The 22,730-nt window shown below is 36.4% G+C and overlaps 1 protein-coding gene across 1 annotated transcript in view; it reads right to left on the bottom strand.

Moving 5' to 3' along the window:
- Nucleotides 1–22,730, bottom strand: part of SLC2A13 (solute carrier family 2 member 13) — a 339,724-nt gene that overhangs the window by 70,084 nt on the left and 246,910 nt on the right. The window contains exon 7 of the mRNA XM_034936026.4: nt 2,175–2,300. Coding sequence (XP_034791917.1) covers nt 2,175–2,300 — 126 coding nt within the window. The remainder of the gene's footprint in view (nt 1–2,174; nt 2,301–22,730) is intronic.

Below are 22,730 nucleotides of genomic sequence, written 5' to 3'. Positions count from 1 at the left end.
GAGATCAGGATATATGGCTATGGATTGCCTCAACACTCGACCTTGAAATATCTAGAGATAGTATTATCTCTAGATGGGAATCCAAGGTCATGGTTGATTTTGCCCTTAGAGTTCCATTCCAGGTAATTGTATAAAATCTATCAACCAAACCACCAATCAACCAACAAAAATACTGACTATTATATATACTGAATATTATTTTACCTACATGTGGAAAATCTATCTGAAGAATTTTTCATGGTGAACACATCCTGCCTTTTTGCTCTTTTCTAGCCAAGACTAAGGAGGTAACCAATAGCAGTGGCCCACCTAGAAGGAGCACTGTTGCTCAGCACAGGGAGGAGTAAGAAAACATTTTTTTCTTTCTTTTTTTGTAAAGAGTTTGAGACTATTGTAAGGATATGCTGTGAACATCATTTTTTTTTTAGTTATTTTTATTTTTGCTACTTAGTTATCTGTGCCTTACTTTTCTCTAATTTATGTGCAGTTACAGGATGATGGTATAAAAATACAAATAAAATGTAAGAGTGAGCTGTTGAATTAATTTTTCTGAAATAAAGGAATAAACATTTCTACTAAAAAGTTGTATGATTTGTTATTTGCAAAAAAGCCAAAACTCCTGCTTTGAGGCCTCTGACCTCTAACTCTTCTACTGAAGGTAAGAGAAATATCTAATTTTAGTGTCTCCTTACTACTTAGTAGAGTTCTAATAAGTTTATAAATTAATTATGTAAAATACAGGAAACTATGTACATTTCTTTTTTTAACAGATTTCATAACATGTTTATAATTCTAGACTAGTAGTAACTTAGTTTTTTTTTTCCTATTGGCAAAAAGAAAACTCTAAAGGTTTAAAGCTGTGAACAAGTACATCTAGAAATATTTAATCAATTAACTCACTAACAAAATTTGGCTGATAAGAACTATAAACTGAGTATTTTTAAAAGAAACTCTTTTGAGTGTTCATTTAAAACACTAATTGTATTTCTTTTACATATTTCTTTGTAATTAGTATATTTAAAATGTGGTCTGGATTTTTACTCAACTAACATATAATTTACTTCTTTGGAGCAGTTCTCTAATGAAACAATTATTGCATTATACTTTATAGCTCCTATGAGACACAATACTTTATTACAGATTTCATTGCCTTTATCAGTACTATGAGTAGACAAGATAAGAGAATATTATTTTATAGGAATTTAAAACACAAAAGAGATTAAAGCCATATCAGATAACATTTACACATTTTATATGTCTGGATATAAATGTTAGTTCATAAATCTGGAGAATATTTATTTTATACTAATATTTCATTTATGCATGTACTACAAACCAAAAACATTAAGGTTTCTAGCCTCCCAAGCCAGCTACATGCCAATGACTACCAAATTTTATCCTTATTTTGCTTAATTTCACTGAACCCTGGAAAAGGCCTCTAAGAATAAAAAAAAAAAAGTTCCATAAAAGAATTTAATGTGATAGTAATTCTTTTTTTTTTTTGAGGCAGAGTCTTGCTCTGTTGTCTAGGCTGGAGTGCAGTGGTTTGATCTCAGCTCACTGCAATCTCTATCTCCCAGGTTCAAGTGATTCTCCTGCCTCAGCCTCCTGAGCAGCTGGGATTACAGGCATGTGCCACCACTCTCAGCTAATTTTTGTATTTTTGTAGAGATGGGGTTTCACCATGTTGGCCAGGGTGGTCTCGAACTCCTGACCTCAAGTGATCTGCCTGCCTCAGCCTCCCAAAGTGCTGGGATTACAGTCGTGATGCACTGTGCCCAGCCTAACGTGATAGTAATTCATTTTGACTTTACAGTTTTCTTTCATTTAAAAGCTTGGGAGTTTGGAAATACAGTGCAATTAAACAATATGCAGTGGGAGAAATTGCCTTGGCAGTATTTGTGAATAGCTGCCTAAAACTAAAGATCCAAACTCCTATACCTTATTAGAGAAATCTGGGTCTCCAAAAGTCTAGGCCTGAGTGCTTTCTACTCTGTGTGAAACACACAATTGCAATGCTTTGCATCCACTATCACCAGTATATGCTGCAAAGTAATGTAGTTATGAAGGCCAGTTTAAAAGAACTGCTATAAGTGCAAGCACTCTGAAAACTTAAACATAAGCCTCATTTTGAAATATTATTATATATTCGTATGGTAAAATGAGTGATATACCTGCCCCAGGCTGCCTCATTTGTAGATGCTTTATTAACTGGAACACAGGAGGAGTCAATGACAGTTGATTTGTTCATCTTGTAGCAGAAACCGCAGTCTGGATCCAACATACATTCATTACAGTAACTGAAAAATGAAAAGAGTTACCGTCATGTTGGCAGAGACAACTGGTGCTCACCATATACTGGATTCCATGCGCTTCTCTGCATTTTCCACTCTCTTGTGAAGTAAGCTTGGGGCCTTGGGACTTGTTTTGGCCAAGGAAAGTGACATGCGCTGAGCCAGGTGAGAGCTGGCTGGTCTCTTCGATTTCTCCCTCTTTTGGCCACAGCAACTTTGGAAGTCACTTTGAACTGAAGGAGGCTTGGATCTGAGAGACTGAATGTAGAAGAGTCCCCGTCAATCTGGAGCAAATAAACTTTTGCTTTCCTAAACCACTGAGATTTGTTACCAAACTGTAGACTGCCTCATTGTGATCCAGCCCTGACTGGTTCCAAGTTGCATCAAAGCATTCATTTCTCTTAATTGTCTACCTCATACACCATCTATTTTAAAAAATGAAAATAGTTTTTTTTTTCTAATACATATCCTGAAAAAGAAAATTCAAACAACGAAAAACATTATGTCTAAAGAAAACAGTTAAATAAAAATACTACTACTCAAATATGGCCATTGTTAACATCTTGGTGAAATCTGTGCTTTCAGCAAAGATATACTGAGTATCAATTATGGATTATTCTTAATTTAAAAGAAGTAGGTATAGAAACAAAGGCTAACCATCCCCTAATCACATCTGCTAATTGGATCACAAAGTCATAATCAGTTACTCATTGCTCATTTGACAGCAGTATTCTAACTGCAGAAAAAATTTAAAGAAGCAAAAACCTTTAGAGGGCAGGGTTTGCCAACTAAAGCCTACATCACGCTTATAGAATGAGTTTTCTCCCTGTCACACAGTCATTTGCCAGAAAATTCTGGAGCACTTTACAGATGGCAAGCACATGCAACATATCAGAGATACTAAAGATGAATAAGCCCAAATCCCTGCTCCTTGGTAGATAAAAGGCAAGAATGAGAAACAGATGAACAATGACAATATAATGGAAACTGGGTATGAGCTACCTCGAACAGGGGCCGATTCATTTTAACGATGAGAGCTGGGAACCATTTTAAATGTGACATTGAAACCGAATCATAAAATAAATTTACCAGGCAAAGAGGTAGAGCAAAGGGCATTTCAGAGAACTGCTTATGTTGTCATTAAAGATCAGTCAGCACAGACTTATTAAATATTTACTATGTACAAGTCATGATACTATGGGTTGTGAAAGGAGAAATAGGTCATCTGAAAAAGACATCCAAAAGACATACAAGTTGTCTGAAAAGGATATGAAAGAATATTTCTTAATGTTCAAAATCAAAATACTTTTTTGATTCATTTAACTAAATATGAAAGCACTGGTGATAGGGTTTTTATGTTGGTCCTTTCCAAATCTCATCTTGAATTGTAATCCCCAAAGTTGGAGGTAGGGCCTGGTGGGAGGTATTGAATCATGGGAGAAAGATCCCTCATGAATGGTTTAGTGCCATCCCCTTGGTGATGAGTGAATTCTCACTCAGTTCACATGAGATCTGGTTGTTAAAAAGAGTCTGGAACCTCCCTCTTCTCTCTCTTGCTCCCACTTTCACTATGTGAGGTGGCTGTTCCCCCTTAGCCTTCTACCATAAGCTTCCTGATGCCCTCACCAGAAGCAGATGTCAGCACCATGCTTCCTGTGCAGCCTGGAGAACGATGAGCCAATTAAACCTCTTTTCTTTATAAATTGCCCAGTCTCAGGTATTCCTTTATAACAACAAAAACAGACTAACACAACTGGCATGGTTTAAAAATTAGATTTGTTATCATTTCAGCCTTCTCCCTCCTGTAAACTCTTCCTGAGTCACCCCTATTTTTGAATGACACTTCAGCCCTAGACAAAAAGCAAAAGAGAGGCCATTCAAATGTACTGAGAGGTGATTCAGCAATGTAAATATAAAATTTTCCACACTGGTGATAAGCACACTAAACTAGACAACTGAAGGCTTTAGAAGTAAGTACACTGAGTGTCTGGCTTTGAGAACCAGACTAGGCTAATTTGGAAAGGAGATAATTTCTACTAGTATTTTGTTTTGTATTCTGCCCATATGAAGTTAAATTTAACAATACTAATTGTTCCAATGGCCTTAAATGATACTCATTTGGGAAAGGTCAACTCACTCATTTGCAGAGAAATTATTCTCAATTTTATTTCTCCGAAAATATGTAGTCCCTATAAAAGTTCAAAAAGCATAATGATAAAGGCTAATAATTACTGAGAACTTATTGTGTGTGCATTTCAGGCATATGAGATGTCATCCATAACAAATAACTTCCTCCACCACTCATCCAAGCGTGACCCCAACTTCCCACTTTTCCTGCTTGCTTATTAAATGATCTTCCTGTGACCTACTATGTGCCACACACTATGCTAGGTGCTGGGACATGTGAGTGAACAAAACAGTCACTGCCCTCGTGAAGCTGATTTGGGTATTAGACCTCCTGATGATCATCAGTTAACTGACCCCTCTTCTTGCTCTCTATTATCAGTTTTCTCCTTTCTTTAGCTTACTGACCACTTCCCATCATTTCAATATCCTGAATTTCCCTTCTCCTCTATCATTCCATTATACCCATCTGGTAAAAATCCTAGCCCTGTATGAATGCAAACATTTGCCTTATCTGTGACTTCAGCCACACAGCCAAATGTAGCTGAAGTATAGAGCAGATGAGTAGCTCTTCTATAATTCATGATCACCAGCCTCAAACGGATTCTCAAAAATCCTGATCTAGATGGCTTTAGTCAATATACACATCTTAAAGTTTCTTAGCCCCCTGATTCCTAAGTCTTTACTTCTGCTTACATTTATCCACATCCTGGAAATTATTATCATCTATGACCTGGCGTCAGCAAACTACAACTGTTGAGAAAAATCTGGCGTACCACTTACTCTGTAAAAAAGGTTTACAGAAACACAGCCATGTCCATTTGTTTACTTATTGTTTATGACTGCCTTCATGCTTTAAGGACAGAGCTGAGAAGTTGTAACAAAAATGATATGGCCTGCAAAGCTGAAAATATTTCCTATCTGGCCCTTTAAAGTTTGCTGATCCCTAATCTAGAACACCTATATAGATCCCCTGTGGAGATATTTCACCCTTTTTTTAAATTCCCTAACTTCCTTACTCCAAGAACAACTGCTCTGCTACCTCAAAGAGACCTTCAATATTCATTCCCCACTGATCTCTCACTCACTCCATGGCTCTGCTTCCCTCTCTATGGAACCTTCATGTGAATCCTTCTAACCACTCTCACCAGATCCTCAATGTCTTCATATTTAGGTTTCTCTATTAAAGCCACCCTGCAGAACTTCATGTTTGGCTCTTTCTGAACACTTTTCAAGCTCTAGACTATTCTGTACTGGCAGAGAAATAACACAACCAGGCATATTGATACAAATACACATTCAAAGTTTTCAACCTTGGCTGGATACTCACTGTTGCCAGGAAACTTTTCCTGTTCCCAATAATAGATAGATTTCCCAAACACCCACAATTCTCTTCAAATCCCAATCCTTATTCCTCCACAAATTTCTTAGAAGATGGCCTTGTCTTTGTTGGGGCTCAGAACATGCTACTCCATAATATGGCACCTTGGAGCTCACACCCTAATCTTTTCCACACTTTTGCCTCTGAAGCACGGTCATAAAAAAAAAAAAACAAAATCTCTGACCTACATCCTCCGAAAGTAGGTCGTAAGACCCTCAGTCTATAGGGTTCCTTCTCTATACCCAGAGGCCAAGAAGAATCTGAACAAACAGGCCTCACTGAGTTCTTCCCAGGTTATTACTATTAGATCATACCCTTTTGTTCTCCACTCTTATTTCCAACAACTGTTCATAAAAATATATAGTTTTCCCTGGGTGCAATCTTCATGCCTGAAGGCTGTGTCACATAAAACTTTGGTTAAATACATTTGTTATGCTTTTCTCTTGTTAATCTCTCTTTTGTTACAGTAATGCCCATTATGACTCTTGAGATAGGTCAAAAAAAGATATTATTTTTTCTCCCTTACATCTTCTCAGCAAAAAACTGAAGGGACTAGGCATGAATTTTCTCACATTTAAACTCAGAAACAAAGATTTCTACATCCATATCTGTCCTCACCTCTTTTCCTCCAGGCTCTGAAAACAAGTGTTCCAAGTCATGGACCAAACTTTTAATTTCATTTCTCTGGCCATAACCAGGACCAACACCAAGTCTCACTAGTTATTTTCTTCCCTTTATCCTTTCAAATCTCTCCCAAAACATACTCCATAGTGTATGTGCAGGCGTAAAGCCTTTCTTTTATTAAAAAAGCATGAAAAACTATTCCTTCTGCTACTCCATACTGCCCCTCCATACCATTTCGTTCAGGGAAAGGAGGTCAAGTATCAAAAAGTGTTCAATTTCCTTTCCATTCCAAGGAGTGGGGCTCAGTGTGGGAACTGTATTTGTGCTAATCTGGACTAAGCCCTTATCTGCCTCTGTCTTCTGGAGGAAAGACAAGATTTCCTACCACTCTTTCATCCTTGACCTGGAATTGTTTTTTCATCATATAGACTATTTTATGGCAAAATTCTTCCAAATATTACAAGATTCCCAACTTCAACTTGACATTCAGAAGGTGGCACAAAACTTTAAATATCCTGGGGAATCTGCTAATTGACCTTTTACAGAGAGCATGTATTATAACGACAGCTTTAACAATGGCATTTTTAAAAAGGAACAACTTCTAGGAATGGCTATTATATTTTTCACTCAAGATTTGCTCTTTAAGCCTTTCTTGAACGTGGCCTGATGAATTTCGGTAAGGTTTTCTAAATATAAAAACTGAGAATTTAAATACATTGGCACAAAGTCAATGCTCATAAGAATACTCTAAGCATAGACTAAAATCTTTTCTTTTTGTCTGTTTTGGTGAAAAGCAGATATTAGGCCTATTTGTCCCCTTCCACAGTGTGACCTGGACTAAGTTCTAAATTCTAGACTTCAAAGTTTTCTATCTCAAGAGCACACATTGTCTAACAATCCACCCAGTTCTAAGATTGTACATGAAAGAAAAAGACAGAAATACCTATGATCTAACCCTAAATTCACACAAACCTTAACAGTGTAAAAACCTATTAGAATGCTGCAACTTCTCACAAACATTTACTCTTACATACTAATTTCAAGGGCAGAAATTATAGGTATGCTCTACATTAAGAAACTTTACATTTATAAGAGAAATGAATATGAAGATATTTACATAAGGACTATGCTTTATAAAAGGAATTGCGGAATGAATTGAATAAAATGGAGTTCTCCTTATTGATACACAGTTTAAATTTGAGGCTAATCCACATTTAGTAAAGCTGATGGAGATGGCCCTCATTGTAACATACAATGCTCTTTACTGACTGGTAAGCAAAATAGATTCTGAGCACCCAAGGGATAAGGCCATGCTTACCAACTCTGTATCTGTAGAACAGCATGCATCCCCCTGCAGGGTGGATCACCAATATATATTTATTGAATTAACCAATGCACAACAGCTCTAGAAATCAAGGCATTCTTGTAGGTTCATATGCTAGTTTGTACTTGGTTTATGGAAAATAATTTTAGGGGGTAGATGAATTGAGGTAAATATATTAGTCATTTTCAGAATGAAATAAAAAGAAAGCAAAACCAATTGTCAAAGGGTATTTTAAGCTGAGCCTGGTTTTTAAATTGCCACGTGGTGAAAGCCACAAATATTTGATTAACACCCAAAATGGAATTGGTTAGTAATTTTGATAACTCACTTTCAGAAAGCAACAACAGCAGCAAGGGCCAGTTTCGTTGAGGCCCACACAGAAAAGCCAGAGAAAGAAAGAGCTCTCTTTGAAATCACAGCCTGCAAAATTTCATAGTAAAAGGATATTACAATATTTAGAGAGTTTGTAGTAAATAAGTGTGCCTGGAATTCAGACTATTTTTCTCAATTGTAGACACCTTTCCCTTGGGGAAATTAGACAACAGCCAATGATGCTCCTCTACTGTGGGATGTGAGTGCTGGGGGAACTGAATGCAGATATATTAGAAACTCAAATAGAGGAAATTAGAGTCCAGGCAAGTACAGTTAGAACCAAATGGTTCTTTTCTTACTAGCTGCAGAGAAGAAATATTTAACTTTTCAATCTCTAGCCTTTCTTTTCAGAAAGGGAGAAAATCTCTGACTTTTCAGAAAGGGGAAAAGTAAGTATTCATATATTTAGAACAAAACTGGCTCTAAAACCTAAAAATGCTTCCAATTAAAGTAAAAAAGAGCAGGACAAAAGGCTGCTTAGTGTCTAAGGAAGAGAAAGGATGGCCTATTTTCATTCAATCAATCGTTGATATGTTTCACGTGGCACCCAGGGTCTTGGCCAAATGTGCTCTTAGCTCAGAAAATCTTTTAAAAATTGATTTGAGTTAATTTAGAACATTTTTAGTTTCTACTATGTGAAGCTGGGTGTGAACTCAGCCCTCTGCAAAATGGTCCATTTGTTTTTAAGTATGTCTCATTAAACTCAATGAGATGGAGCACTAAGAACAGTGTTTGATCTTAAAATGCCTGTCTCTAGAATGCCCTAAATTTCAGAAAATCAATGGTGGCAAACACAGATGTAGGAATGATCCATGGCCACAGGTCCAATTTCATTTTCTGCAGGTAATTGTGCTCACTCACTCCTTCTTTATGCATGAATTGACACCTATTTTGTGCAATAATGTCACTCTCTTTCCCCTAACAGCTATTCCCAAACTTCCATACTCTACTATCCCCTTCCTCACTGCTCTCACCAGCTTCAGCAGGCGACTTGGAATCTGGTTTACCAGAGAACACTGCCACTACCAGTCGGGACAGCGACTCCATGCCTTGCTTGGAGCCTCGTGAAGGACAGATTCCTATATCAGTACTGAAAACAACTCTGGAACACCTGCCTTCTTTCCCTGCCAGAGCATAGATGTCGGTTGATTTCCTCTCCCTGTTTAACCATGTAAGTAGGAAACTCATGAGAATAAAAAAAAAATCTTAGACACGTGAGTAAATAGTTGGAAACAAGTTTAAAAGGCTAGGGGCCTACTGGTACTAATTTCATGAAGCAAATTATCCTCTCCACTCTATTAAAGCTGCTCTCCCAGAGATTGCTGGTGGTTGTCTCATGGGTAACTCGGAGCACTTTTCCAACATACTATTATCATTTGGTGATAAGATTTTCTAAAAATTTTCCCTCTTTCCTACAATGTTCTCATCCCTGTGCTGCTTGACACTATTCCCTTTGTTTCTCCCACCTCTCAGATAGCGGCATCTTCATCTTTTCTTTCTCCTTTGCTTCTGTTCTGGGCCATCTACTTTCATTGCTTTGCTGGGAAATATCAACTTTACATGACCATTGCTATAACCAATACACTGAGCCTCCATGACCTCTTTCTTTACTTTGTTTCTCTTCTCTAAGTGCCAGAACTACACTTCCAATTGCCCAATTATCTGGATGTTTTCCAAGTGTCTCAAACTCAACAACCTAAAGCTCAATTTTCGGCTTTCTTGCCAAACCTATTGTTCCTTTTGTGTCTCCCAATCTAAAAACCTGAGCATGATTGCAGAACATTCATATTTAAATAGCTACCAGTTCTATCAATTCTATGTCTCAAGCATGTATAGTTCCTGTACACTCCATTCTTTTTTTTTTTTTTTTTTTTTTTGAGACAGAGTCTCACTCTGTCACCCAGGCTGGAGTGCAATGGTGTGATCTTGGCTCACTGCAACCTCCGCCTCCTGGGTTTAAGCGATTTTCCTGCCTCAGCTTCCTGAGTAGCTGGGATTACAGGCACGTGCAACCATGCCTGGCTAATTTTTGTATTATTAGTAGAGTTGGGGTTTCACCATGTTGGCCAGCCACCACGCCCAGCCTTGAACTCTCCATTCTTATCCCAGCCATCTCTCAGCTGGGCTCTTCCAATAGTCTTCTAAAGGGGCCTGCTTCTAGACTCTGTCCACTCCACTCTCTACACTGCCTCAAATCTAACCTGATCAGATTTCTCTGCTTTTTAAATCCTAAAGAGCTTCCCATTGCCTATAGGATGAAAATCATACTCCTTTTATGGCATCATTTAGCCCCTGCCCATCTTGCCTGTCTCTACTTGCCATTTCTCCATAGGTGCTGTGGGTGCTAGCCAGTCCAAAGAGACTGCAGGATTTAGAATATGACATGCTCTCATGCTTTTCCTCATATTGTTTTCTCTGGATGTTACTTTCTACCTTATCTTTCCTATACTTCCTTTGCTTCAAGAATCATGTTCCTCTATGCAACTTCCTGACCCCAGCAGAATCAGAGGCATCACTATACTGTCAGAGTATCACAAAACGCTCGTATTATTATCATGCATTCCATGATTTCTTAACAGCTGCATGCTGTGTTTGCTTTCCCTTACTGCACTGTGACCTTCTCAAGACCCTGTACAGCTTTTATTCCTAGAGATTTCCATGTTGCCTGATACATAAGTGCTCAATAAATACCTGTTGAGTAAGTAATGAGATGAATGAATGTCACTTATATTGATAGAAGATTTGGTAGTTCCCTTTCTCTGTAGTTCCATCAGACACCTCGTTCTCCATTTCAGTCCATGAAGATAACAAGATTGAAGCTTGAATCACACCATGAATTGTTCCTTACAATTCACAGCTCTCAGACCAAATCCATACATGACCATCTGGAACTCTGTAAAAGAGTCATATTTCTCACCTCTTCCCCTTACACGTTGAGGCTAAGATTCAACTGACTCCTGAGTTAGATGCAAAAAAATTTATAGTAGTGAGGTCTACTGTTTAAAAGCAACCAGGCTCCTGCCCAGATTGAGCATTTGGCTCTAGCACTGTTAAAGGCAGCAATTTAGCCTAGTAGCCAGAATGCTTTTTCTTTGCTTTTGCGATTTAACATATATTGGTATTTTAGGCCGGAATTTCTAGCAACTGATTGTCTAATCCTTTTAATGAATTATTGGGTTGGTTCTTGCATTTCATCTGAACAAAGTGCACCAATGAACTCTCTAATGGAGAAGGAAGAAGAAGAGAGCTGTATTTGCCAAATCTGTCAACTCCAGTGGGGGTTAAGTGTTTTTCTGTTACACTGAATGAATGTTTGATCAACATAGTTAAAAACCTCAATTGTAATTTTGCATGTGTAAGATAACATGTATATAAATGTATATCTATATACATATACATATGTGTGTATAGGTAAATAAATGTGTGCATAATATATATACATACATGTATAAATAACTTTTTCAGTCTTGATACTTTTCAGAGTAAAATCAGATTTGCATACAATTTGTATATAATCAACACATACAAATATAATCTAATTAGTGTGCAACATGCTTTTTTCAGAGAAAAAAACAGTAACTAATCTTCTCTGGTGACAATATACATTATTCATTATTGAAGAGACAGAATAGAAAAATTAGAAGGAATACTTAAGAGACTGAAATTCTTAGGTTTGCAAACAGACCAAGTAAGTCGACTAGTATTTGTAGCTATGAAGATTTTTGAGGGTGAATTTTATCATGAGCCTTATTGTGCTAATATCACAGACAGTTTACCATGAAAAGAGGCTATACTAAATAATTACATGTTGTCATTTAATTCTTACATTGGCATCATGAGGGAGGCTTTTTATTTCCCTTTTTACAGAAAAACCTCAGATTTACAGAGGTTCAACTACCTAAGCAAGGTCACATAACTGAAATGTGGCAGAGCTGGGGTTCCAACCTAAGGATGTTGACTTCCAATGTTCAGATTTTTACAGGAAGTTTATTTAAAGGAAAGCAGGCTGAATAATATAAAGAAAATAAGCTAAAACTAAAAGTAGAAGACAAGATTAGAAATACAGAAAGTACTTTAACATATATTATACCATCTGGTCTTTTCCAGTATCCTGGTGAAGTATGCAGGAGCATTCCTGTTTCACAGATGAAGAAAACAAAGCTTGGAAAGCTAAGAGACTTGAACATGTCTCTAATAAAGGTTCTCTGACTTCAAATCAGATATTTTTTCTACTCAGCCTTTAGTTTGTTGAAATGTAAAGTTATGCCATTGAGAAAATTGATCAGCATAGTGACTGACATGTGACACTCTGATAGATTTAGAAACTTGTATTGTCTTGTGAAGATACAGTAGGAGGCAATGGTTACACTCCCCAGTAAAATGGAGGCAGAAAGTTCTACGTGGAAAAGTGGTGATCACTCACTATAGCACATATTTTTAAAAATTTTTTACTGAGATAAAATTCATATAAAATTTACCATTTTAACAATTTTAAAGCTTGCAGTTTAGTAAATTTCAATAATTCAGAGTTCTACAAGCATCACCACTATCCAATTCCAGAACATTTTCATCGCTCAAGAATAAATCCTTTACTTCCCAATTCCCACTTTTCATCACCCCCTGGCAACCACGAATCTACTTTTTGTCTCTATGGATTTGCTATTCTGGACATTTTATATCAATGTAATTATACAATGTGCTCTGTTGCTTCTGGCTTCTTTCACCCAGCATGTTTTTGTGGTTCAGCCATATTATAGCATTTGTCAGTAGTTCATGTTTTTTACAGTTATACAATATTCCACTGTAGGATATATAACACTTCATGTATCTATTTGTCAGTTAATGGGGTATTTGGGTTATTTCTACGTTTTTTTTGCTGTTTTATAAAAAAACTGTTGCTATGAACATTTGTGTAGAAGATTTTGAGTAGATATGTACTTTCAATTCTCTTGGGTATATGCCCAAGGGTGGAATTGCTGGGTCATATGATAACTATATATATGATATTTATATTAACTTTCTGAAAAACTGACAGACTCATTCGTGCACACTTTTTGGTACTTGATCTTTGACCAATGATACTGGTACAGAATGAGTCAGGTTTTCCAAATCAGTGCTAGAAATTGTTAATTGAAGAATTTTATCATTTTTAATGGGCATCACCAAAGGAGAAGATGTTTTCTAAGATAAGCCTATCTGTCACTAATACTTCTTACAGTAGTGATCCAGCCAGCAGAATGAAAATTTTATATGGCCTTTTGCAGAAAGAATAATAGGGAATCTTGGCCCCAAATAAATCAGCAAATACATTGTGAAAGATATAAATAATGTTCACCAATATCTACTTGCCCTCCATTTCAAGGTAGATAGAGAATTATAATACAATTCCTTATATGAAGTTAGGGGTAGCCAAGTGACTAGTTGTGGCCATACAATGAGAGTATGAAATAATAGTTGTAGGCCAAAGCATTTATTGCTAGTGCTCAACTCTCCAGCTCTATGCTTCACCTCTGTGATAAATCTTGAAGCCTTGAAGTGAGAGGTGGCATCCCAGAATGGTGGAGGCTCTATTACTTTGGGTATCTGAGATATAAGCAGAGTTGTTTGTTGCTTTAAACCACAAAGATTTTGTTATTGTTTTTTAATATTAGTAATGCCTATCCTATCCTGGCTGCTATACCAGCTCAACTTATTTCTATATCATCCTGGTTCTGAGCTATAGTATATGATTACTGGCACATGTCTTAAGTTATCAGTATGCTTTTTTCCCCCCAAAGCATTACAAACTGATCATTATATTGGTGACACACTCCACACGTAGGTCATAGAGCTTTACCAAAAAGGATAAATAAAAATAAGGTAAGAACACAGTTTTGCTTGGGGCTCATCATTACTGTCTGAAAACTCCTTTACATAAGCCTTACTTTCTCTCTTCATATTTGTATAAACATTGATGTGTCCCTAAAAAGCTGTGTAACACACATACCTCCTTCCAATATAGTTAACTAGTTGTGTTACCTGATAAGAGGTGCTGATTTCTATATAGTACTCCTAACACTAGCTTTTCTACTTTTTGAGAACTTTTAAATATTTCAAGGCATAGGGTAGATAGACAGTCCTTTAACTTCACAGTTTAGGGTCATAGTAACAGCTATGGAGTCAAAGTTTAATGTAAGCACTGCACTGAGGTACATATTCTTTAATTAGAATTGTACTATTTTAAAATGTAATGATAAAGTTCTTATACTAAGAGGCTCATAAATATCCTTCCATACCTAGAAGCATACCCATAAATATTCCCTAATTTTTAGTATAAACTTTTCAGAGTTCGAAAATAAAAGTTCAAAAGCAACTCAGTGTTCTTTTTAGAAAAGAAAGCATTCATAACATATAAAATATAAATAATTAATCAAGAACGTGAGGTATCTGTGACTAAAGTGTTTTGTATTTAGTATCCATGAAGATCAAACTCATTTAAACACAACTGGATTTATAGTCATACACTCAGCTTTCAATGCTACTTCAAGTGGACTGAAAGAAGCAAGTGGGGTCTCTACTCAACTCAGTCTGAGCTTTTCATGGATTTTGGAAATTATATTCTTCCCTCATTTGACAAATTAAAATAAAGATAAAGAAATACCTAAAGAAAGAAAAATTTACTTAGTTTCTTAAGTAGTTAATTTTTGCTTGAAATATTACAAGGATTCTGTCTCCAACAGAATATGCTTTAGAAATACTCATTTTTAGATCAATTGAACTTAAGAGACTATGCAGTTTTTAATATGGACTAATGGAAATTCATGACTTTTAAAATAAAAAGAAAAATTAAAGTGACACACTTGATAAAGTTAAAAATAATTTATAAGTTATAAATTTAGAAATGAGAACTTTTATCCAAAACCAATTACTTTTTACTGTTTGGAGTATCACAACTTGAAATTTGAATATCTAGTATCTGCATTCTTTGTAATGGGCAGTCACGTTGCCTTTAATATATTTTCTTTATGTTGATATAAAATATAGGTTAGGTTATTTTAAAGTGAGCACTCTATATATTTTCTGCATCTGAGGAAATACTTCTTAAAATTGACTCTCTTTTTGGGACCCATTTGTGCTATTTTGCTTCAGTAATTAATGATTCTGTATCTGTTACCCAAGTATCTTCCTATGCACCAAGAAAGAACCTTGGTAACCAAATCTGTTTTACATTTTTTGTTAAACACTATAACACTTGGCATTAGGCTTATCATATTATAAGTGTTTCAAACAGGGACAACATAATCAAAGGAAGAAATACATTTTAACTTACAGTGCTTTGCTTCTCAGTTCTTGCAAAGTTGGTTAGGTTTTCTGATTTTCATGAAAAACTATATGTGTGAATGTGGAGGACAAAGTGAGTTTTTACTGAAGGGTGAAAGAAACAATCAGCCCCTGGAGCCCCAGAATGACATTTGGTTGGAAGTTGTGTTGTGTGACAGACATGAAATGAGATAGCTTGAAGGCATCCCCCTAGATAGCATCATGTCCTCTGATGCCAGCAACTCTGTGTAATCATTTGCTCTCACAACTGGACCCTACTGTACTGACAAAATTTCATAAAATTAAATCAAAGTGAATGAAACCAATAGGAATTAGGGAAGTGGTGTTGGGGTGGGTCAAAATACTGATGTTAGCACACAGTGGTCCTTTTCTTCAAGGAAAATTCAGGTTCACATGGATAATTCATCTCACTACCTAAAGGAGGAGGCTTAGAAAAGAACAGCTTTCAAAATGGACTTCATTTTCTCATATGATTGTACAGATATACTCCAATTTGCCTAAAGGGTATTACTTTGTAAGTGCTCATCTGTATTTGCTTCTTGTCTTCAATGATTTTTCTCATGTTCATCTACCTGTGTAACAGAGGCCTTAAAAACAATTGCCCAAACAAAACAAAATAAAATCAACAATTCATCTTAGAATATTCAACTATGCTCACATTCAGAACCATATAGATAAGATCATTGTTCTGCTCTAGAAAAACCAAGGTGGTGAATACTTTAAAGTATATCAACATAGGTATTTTATAGGTATTACTCACCTTTGACCATAAGGAATTACTGTCCACTCCCAAAGGGTACATTACACCCTCCCTTGGACAATAGGAGCATCACATTTTAATTGGTAAATTTCAAAATGAAGAGGGTAGTGGTTAAGAGCTGAATTCTAGAGAAAGATCTTTCTCAGTTAAAGCATGGTTCTGCTGTCCGCTAAGCCATATGATCTTCTAAAATTCACTTAACTTCTTCATTTTTATTTTTAGACAGCATCTCACTCTGTCACCCAGGGTGGGTGCAGTGGTGCAATCTCAGGTTACTTCAACTTCTGCCTTCCAGGCTCAAGTGTTCCTCCTGCCTCAGCCTCCTGAGTAGCTGAGTCTACAGGCACATACCAACATGCGTGGCTAATTTTTTGTATTTTTGGAGAGATGGGATTTTGTCACGTTGCCCAGGCTGCTCTTGAACTCCCAGGCTCAAGAGATCCACTGGCCTCGGCCTCCTAAAATGCTGGGATTATAGGCATGAGCCACAATGCCCAGCCTCGCTTAATTTCTTTAAGCCTCAGTGTCACTGGTAAAATGGGGAAAATAATAGCATCTATCTCAGTCTTTCTGAAGGATAAAAGAGAATCCATGCAAAGCTCTTAGTAAAGTGATCCACACAATGGTAACTACATAATAAATGGCAGATGCTGTGACCATTCTTTTTGAAAAGATAACGAAATCACTCATTTGTTCAGATCACTCATTTTGAACAAACACAACAAAAGGCAGCTGTTTCACTGGTTTCAAAGGCCAAGGAAACAGGACAAATGAAAGAGATATTAATTATTCCTTTTACTTTGCAAAGCTAGAGTTAAATATTTAAGACAACTACATTTCTTGTCACCTGCAAAGTTGACTTTAGACTTCTAATGAGCATAGAGAGAACTAAATCATGAAAGTAGGTGAATCCCTATTTGGTCCATTGATTTGTACTTCCTGCTGTCAAGCAGAACCACTCATAAATGTCTCATAAAATTAACATATTCCCTAGCTGTACTGTTGTAGCAAAGATTGCTAGTGGCCTATCCCTACGTTCATTCTTCCCCTCCTCCTTTTTAAGAGAAATGTGATTCCTAACTGGGCACATTGTGGCTCCACCTCCCTCCTCCCGACTGCTAGATAAAAGAATACATTTCCCAGTTCACATTACAACTAGATATGGCCAAGGGATTAATTCTGTCCAATGAGAAGTATTGCATGGGATTTCAGGAAGACTTCAAAGGGAGCTGATTCAGCTGGGAAGAGCTGCTCTTTCTGCCTTTCCTTCTGGCTTGCTTCACAGGAATGCTATGCTGGTAGAACTCCTGCAGCCACCCTGGCCCATGTGGTGAACTTATGAAAGACATTTGTATGGGTACAGCAAAAGGATAGGAGCCTGGATGCCTGATGATACTAGATGTAGCACATTGGTCCCCAACTCCTTACCCTTGAGTTTATTTCACATGACAGAGAGAGAGAAAGACTTCTTCCTTGCTTAAGCCACTGTTATTTTGGGTTCTTCTGTAATATACAGCCTACCATGATTCCAAGTGGTACAAGTATTTTTTTCAAATGCTTAAAAAATATTTTGGCTTATTTTTGAATATATTCTGAAAAACCAAGTCTACCCAAGTCTCCAACATCTCTCTAAATATATACTTGTGTACGGGTTCAAAATGTAAATAAAATCCTAAGATATTTCCTACTTCTGATGAGAGGCTATATCTCATGCTTTGTTTCCTTAACACCTGGCACAAATGCAGTACCTGGTGCATGGTTAGCATTCAGTAATGTGTGCCAAATGAAAGAATGAAAAGTGGGAAAGTCAAAGCTCTGAAAACCCTGGAAGACAACCTAGGCAATACCATCCTGGACCTAAGAACAGGTAAAGATTTCATGACAAAGATACCAAAACCAATTGCAACAAAAACAAAAATTGACAAGTGGGATCTAATTAAACCTAAAAGCTTGCACACAGCAAAAGAAACTATCAATAGAGTAAACAGACAACCTACAGAATGTGAAAAAACATTTACAAACTATGCATCTGACAAAGGTCTAATATCCAGCATTTATAAGGAACTTAGCAAATTTACAAAAGAAAAACAACCCCATTAAAAAGTGGACAAAGGACATGAACAGACACCTCTCAAAAGACGACATACGTGCAGCCAAGGAGCATATGAAAAAAAAATTCCATATCACTAATCATTAGAGAAATGCAAATCAAAACCACAATGAGAAACCATCTCACACCAGTCAGAATGGCTATTATTAAAAAGTTAAAAAATAACAGATGCTGGTGAGGTTGTGGAGAAAAGGGAATGCTAATATACTGTTGGTAGGAGTGTAAACTAATTCACCCATTGTGGAAAGCAGTATGGCAATTCCTCAAAGAGCTAAAAGCAGAACTACCATTTGACCCAGCTCCCATTTCTAGGTATATATGCAGAGGAATGTAAAGCATTCTACCATAAAGACACATGCATGGGAATGTTCATTGTACCACTATTCACAATAGCAAAGACATGGACTCAACATAAATGCCCTTCAATGAAAGACTGGATAAAGAAAATGTGGTACATATACACCAGGGAATGTTATGCATCCATAAAAAAGGACGAGATCACATCTTTTGCGGGAACATGGATGGAGCTGGAGGCTATCATCCTTAGCAAACTAACACAGGAACAGAAAACCAAATACCACATGGTCTCACTTATAAGTGGGAGCTAAATGATAAGAACTTATGAACACAAAGAAGGAAACAACAGACACTGGGGTCTACTTGAGCAGGGAGGGTGGGAGGAGGGAGAGGAGCAAAAAAGATAACTATTGGGTACTGAGCTTAATACCTGGGAGATGTAATAATATGTACAACAAGCCCCTGTGACATGTTTATCTATATAACAAACCTTCACATGTACCACAAAACCTAAAATAAAGATTTTAAAAAAAATTCAAAAAAAGAAAAACAAGTGGGAAAGAGTCCCTAACAGTATCTGTATATATATGATTGCAAATTGGTAATGCTGATTCTCCCAGTGACTCAATGTGCATTGGTGAATGCAGCATTTAGCGAGCACACTGGTTCCTCCAAGTTACTTGGACAGCATGAAAGATGACCTAAAAGTCTCAGAGTTAATGCTTCATCCCATTAATCTCACCCACTGAAGAATGGCTGACCCCTGCCTCTTATTTGTGAGACGGAAGCTCAGTAATGTCAAGGATGATGACTTTTCTAGCTTGTCAAGGTTGTTTTGCTTTGTGAGTCTGTTTTTTGAGGTGCTCATGACTGCCTCTGTCTTAACTCAGTGCTTCTCTGACTGAGGTGGTAAATTGTTCCTTTGTGACTCTTCCTTATAGGGTAACTGAGCAGTTAAGCTTCTTTTTTTAGTGCTACAATTTCTTTTGCTCCAATTTCTCTCTGACAGGATAATTACCAAGTTTGTCTCTCTTGGAATCTCATAGATTCATGTTTATTTGAGTTTCATTTATGTGTAGATTTCTTAGCCTTTTCTAGTATTTGTTCAATTTGTTGTCTTTGTCTTTTAAGGCTTTAATATTCAAGGTCATAAAAATCCTACCTTACTTTTTGCATTATATGGCTACTCCCTTCTTTTTTTTCTGGTGAGATTTCAAAGCTCTGTTGTTGTTTTTTAAAATACTCTTTCAGAGTAATATTGTTTCTTCTTCTGTTTTTGTTATTAGTGTATATAATTTTACTTTAATCCTATGGTTTAAAATCTATGGATTCTGTGTCTTTCCTCATTTTTCTTGAAAAGGCAACTCAAATTGTAGTTAAGCTCTCTCTTGCTTCTGCACACATACTATCCCTCTTTCTGCAATGTCATGTTCCCTGCTTTGGCCTGCTTGACTCCAACCAACTCCTTTCTCCTCAGCCTTGGGAAGCCTTCCACAATAATAAAGGAGTCAGTGGATTTGTCCATAAGTAGCTACTGGAACCAAAAAGGAGTTAGTACTTTAATACATAATTAGATGAGTGAGTTTTTAAAATTATGAGTTTTTCTATTGTATTGATATATTTTTCAACAATCTAGGTATTAAGTAAAATAAGGCAGCCTCCAGATATTAAAAAGATAAATATAAAGAAAGTATAGCATTAACTCCTCTTGTAATTGCTCTGCAGTTGAACTGAGCCATGGCACTCATTGTTAGTTTGCATAAGAAAAGAAGATCACTTTAGTATACACTGAAATTCCAGCTATAACAAGCAATAATACTAACTTAGGATGTTTAGATTTCTGAATTTTACTCTAGTCATATATAGCAAGCCAAAACATACACACTTAAGTAATATGAACATGAAAATAAAGTTAACAATAATTGTATCTGTGCCAACATTAGTATACGGTAATTGCCAAAAATTTACACATTCATTTATTGATATTTACTTATGTGTTTAGCTATAGCACAACACATAATTGTAAAACATATATGAATAAGGATGATAATATATTCTTGCCAAATTTGATTACACAGGCCAAGATTTGTTGTTTTAGGAAGTGAATAACTATATTCAATTTCAAATGTTTATTATATCACACTGAATTTTTGTGAAGATATCTATCGCCATAATAATGTATCCATTTTACAATGATTAAAATGAAATATCAGGAAGAGCTGAATATTTAGGCCCCACAAAGTTAATTTTTTTTTTTTTTGAGATGGAGTCTTGCTTTGTTGCCTAGGCTGCAGTGCAGTGGTGCGATTTCAGCTCACTGCAACCTCTACCTCCTGGGTTCAAGCAATTCTCTTGCCTCAGCCTCCTGAGTAGCTGGGATTAGAGGTGTGCGCCACCACACCCAGCTAATTTTTGTATCTTTAGTAGAGACGGGGTTTCACTATGTTGGCCAGGCTGGTCTCGAACTCCCGACCTCAGATGATCCACCCGCCTTGGCCTCCCAAAGTGCTGAGATTACAGGCATGAGTCACCGTGTCCAGCCAAAGTTAAATGTTTATAGAAACACTAATCAGTTAAAATAAATATTTCATTTGTTTCCAAAATGGACAAATTAGAAAAACGCTACTCAGTTATTCTTATGAAATAACTTTTCTGTTTGTGAAGACTAATGAGAATGGATTTATGACATAAAAATCATATTAGGCTGAAGAAAAACAAAAGGAAGAATGAGAATTAAAAAATGCATTCTGACTCTTAACTGACAATAACTTTATATATTGATAATTATTAAAAATGAGCAGTGCACTTTTTGTAGTGTAAAGGTTAGTGATTTTATTAATCTATAAGCAAGATGGCCCTAATGTACAACACCATTTCAAAAATGTTTGTTCTAGGCTAAAATTACTGAAGGAGCAACATTATCATCCATGCTAAATGCCAAGGAGTAATAGGTTTCTACAGTAACTGTGAAATATGCAATTCAGATACACACATAGGAAAACACCAATTATGCTAGATACATCAAGAGAAAAGCAGCGGAATGAAGGATGGATTTGTATTATCAGCTGCTTAGCAATATGGAATATTTAAGACATGCTGAGCTTTGAGTCATTGATCACTGCAAATTAAGTACTCCTACATGGTTTAAAAATAAGTTTTCAAAATTTATTTTCCATCTATTTCACTGTGTCAAGAATTTTTAAAAATGAGATTATTTTCCCTTGTGCTAAAATATAAATAATAGGCAATTGCGTGTATTTCTTTTCTACAAACTGAAACTTCTCTGAGGATGGGAACAATGTCTTATATATCTTTTATACCCTATCATCACAGAACAATGCAATGTTGGAAAATGTTATGGAATCATTTTCAGTTGCAGGGGATTTGTGGTTTAGAAAGGACTAAAACACAGGTGTGTGTGAGGCTGGGTAAGGTTAAGATGCATAAGGTGATTTCTAATTATCTAATACTGCTTGTTATGAGGTTTGTATAAAATAACTAGCATGGTAAATAACAGCATCTTGATCAGACATCCAGTCACATGAATCTGTGTTTTCAAACTGAGTCCATAAGGGAGAAATAAAGATGGACCCGTCTCTGGTATTGTTCTGAGAAATGCTGGTCAGATTTCCCTTTATGGGCCTAAAGTTGTCTAAACATTGCCACACAAATTATGACTGTAATCAGTTGTAAGACTAAAATCCACATGTACTTTCTACAGTGTAACAAATGTAAAGTGCTTACAAAATTCCTGTGACAAATCTGTCAAGAAATTACTGGTTTGCTTAGTGTTTTAGCATTGCTTAGAGAATAAAGAGGACTTGTTCATTGAATGTGACTCACAGAAGATAACAAACCTGTGGCTGCCCATTGCTAGTACCAATCATTTTTTCTTGGAAGGTAACAAAAGGTTAGAATATCTAGGTGAAGAAGAAGAATAGGGTCTGGAGGCAGGGAACCTAAGGCTGATTCATGCTAACTTCCTAGAACTAAATCAAAAGGAAAACCCCAACTTTCCACGCTCAAGGAACAAAAGGATCAGAGGCTACTACCTTTGTAACCTCCACCCTTTCTGCATTGCAGATGAAAAATGGAAAGTACCTCTGATTGGTCCTCTCCTGAAA

The sequence above is a fragment of the Pan paniscus genome, chromosome 10 (assembly GCF_029289425.2).
Source record: "Pan paniscus chromosome 10, NHGRI_mPanPan1-v2.0_pri, whole genome shotgun sequence".
Taxonomy (NCBI): domain Eukaryota; kingdom Metazoa; phylum Chordata; class Mammalia; order Primates; family Hominidae; genus Pan; species Pan paniscus.
Note: the sequence above shows the minus strand (reverse complement) of the source record. Positions and strands in the feature narration are given on the sequence as shown.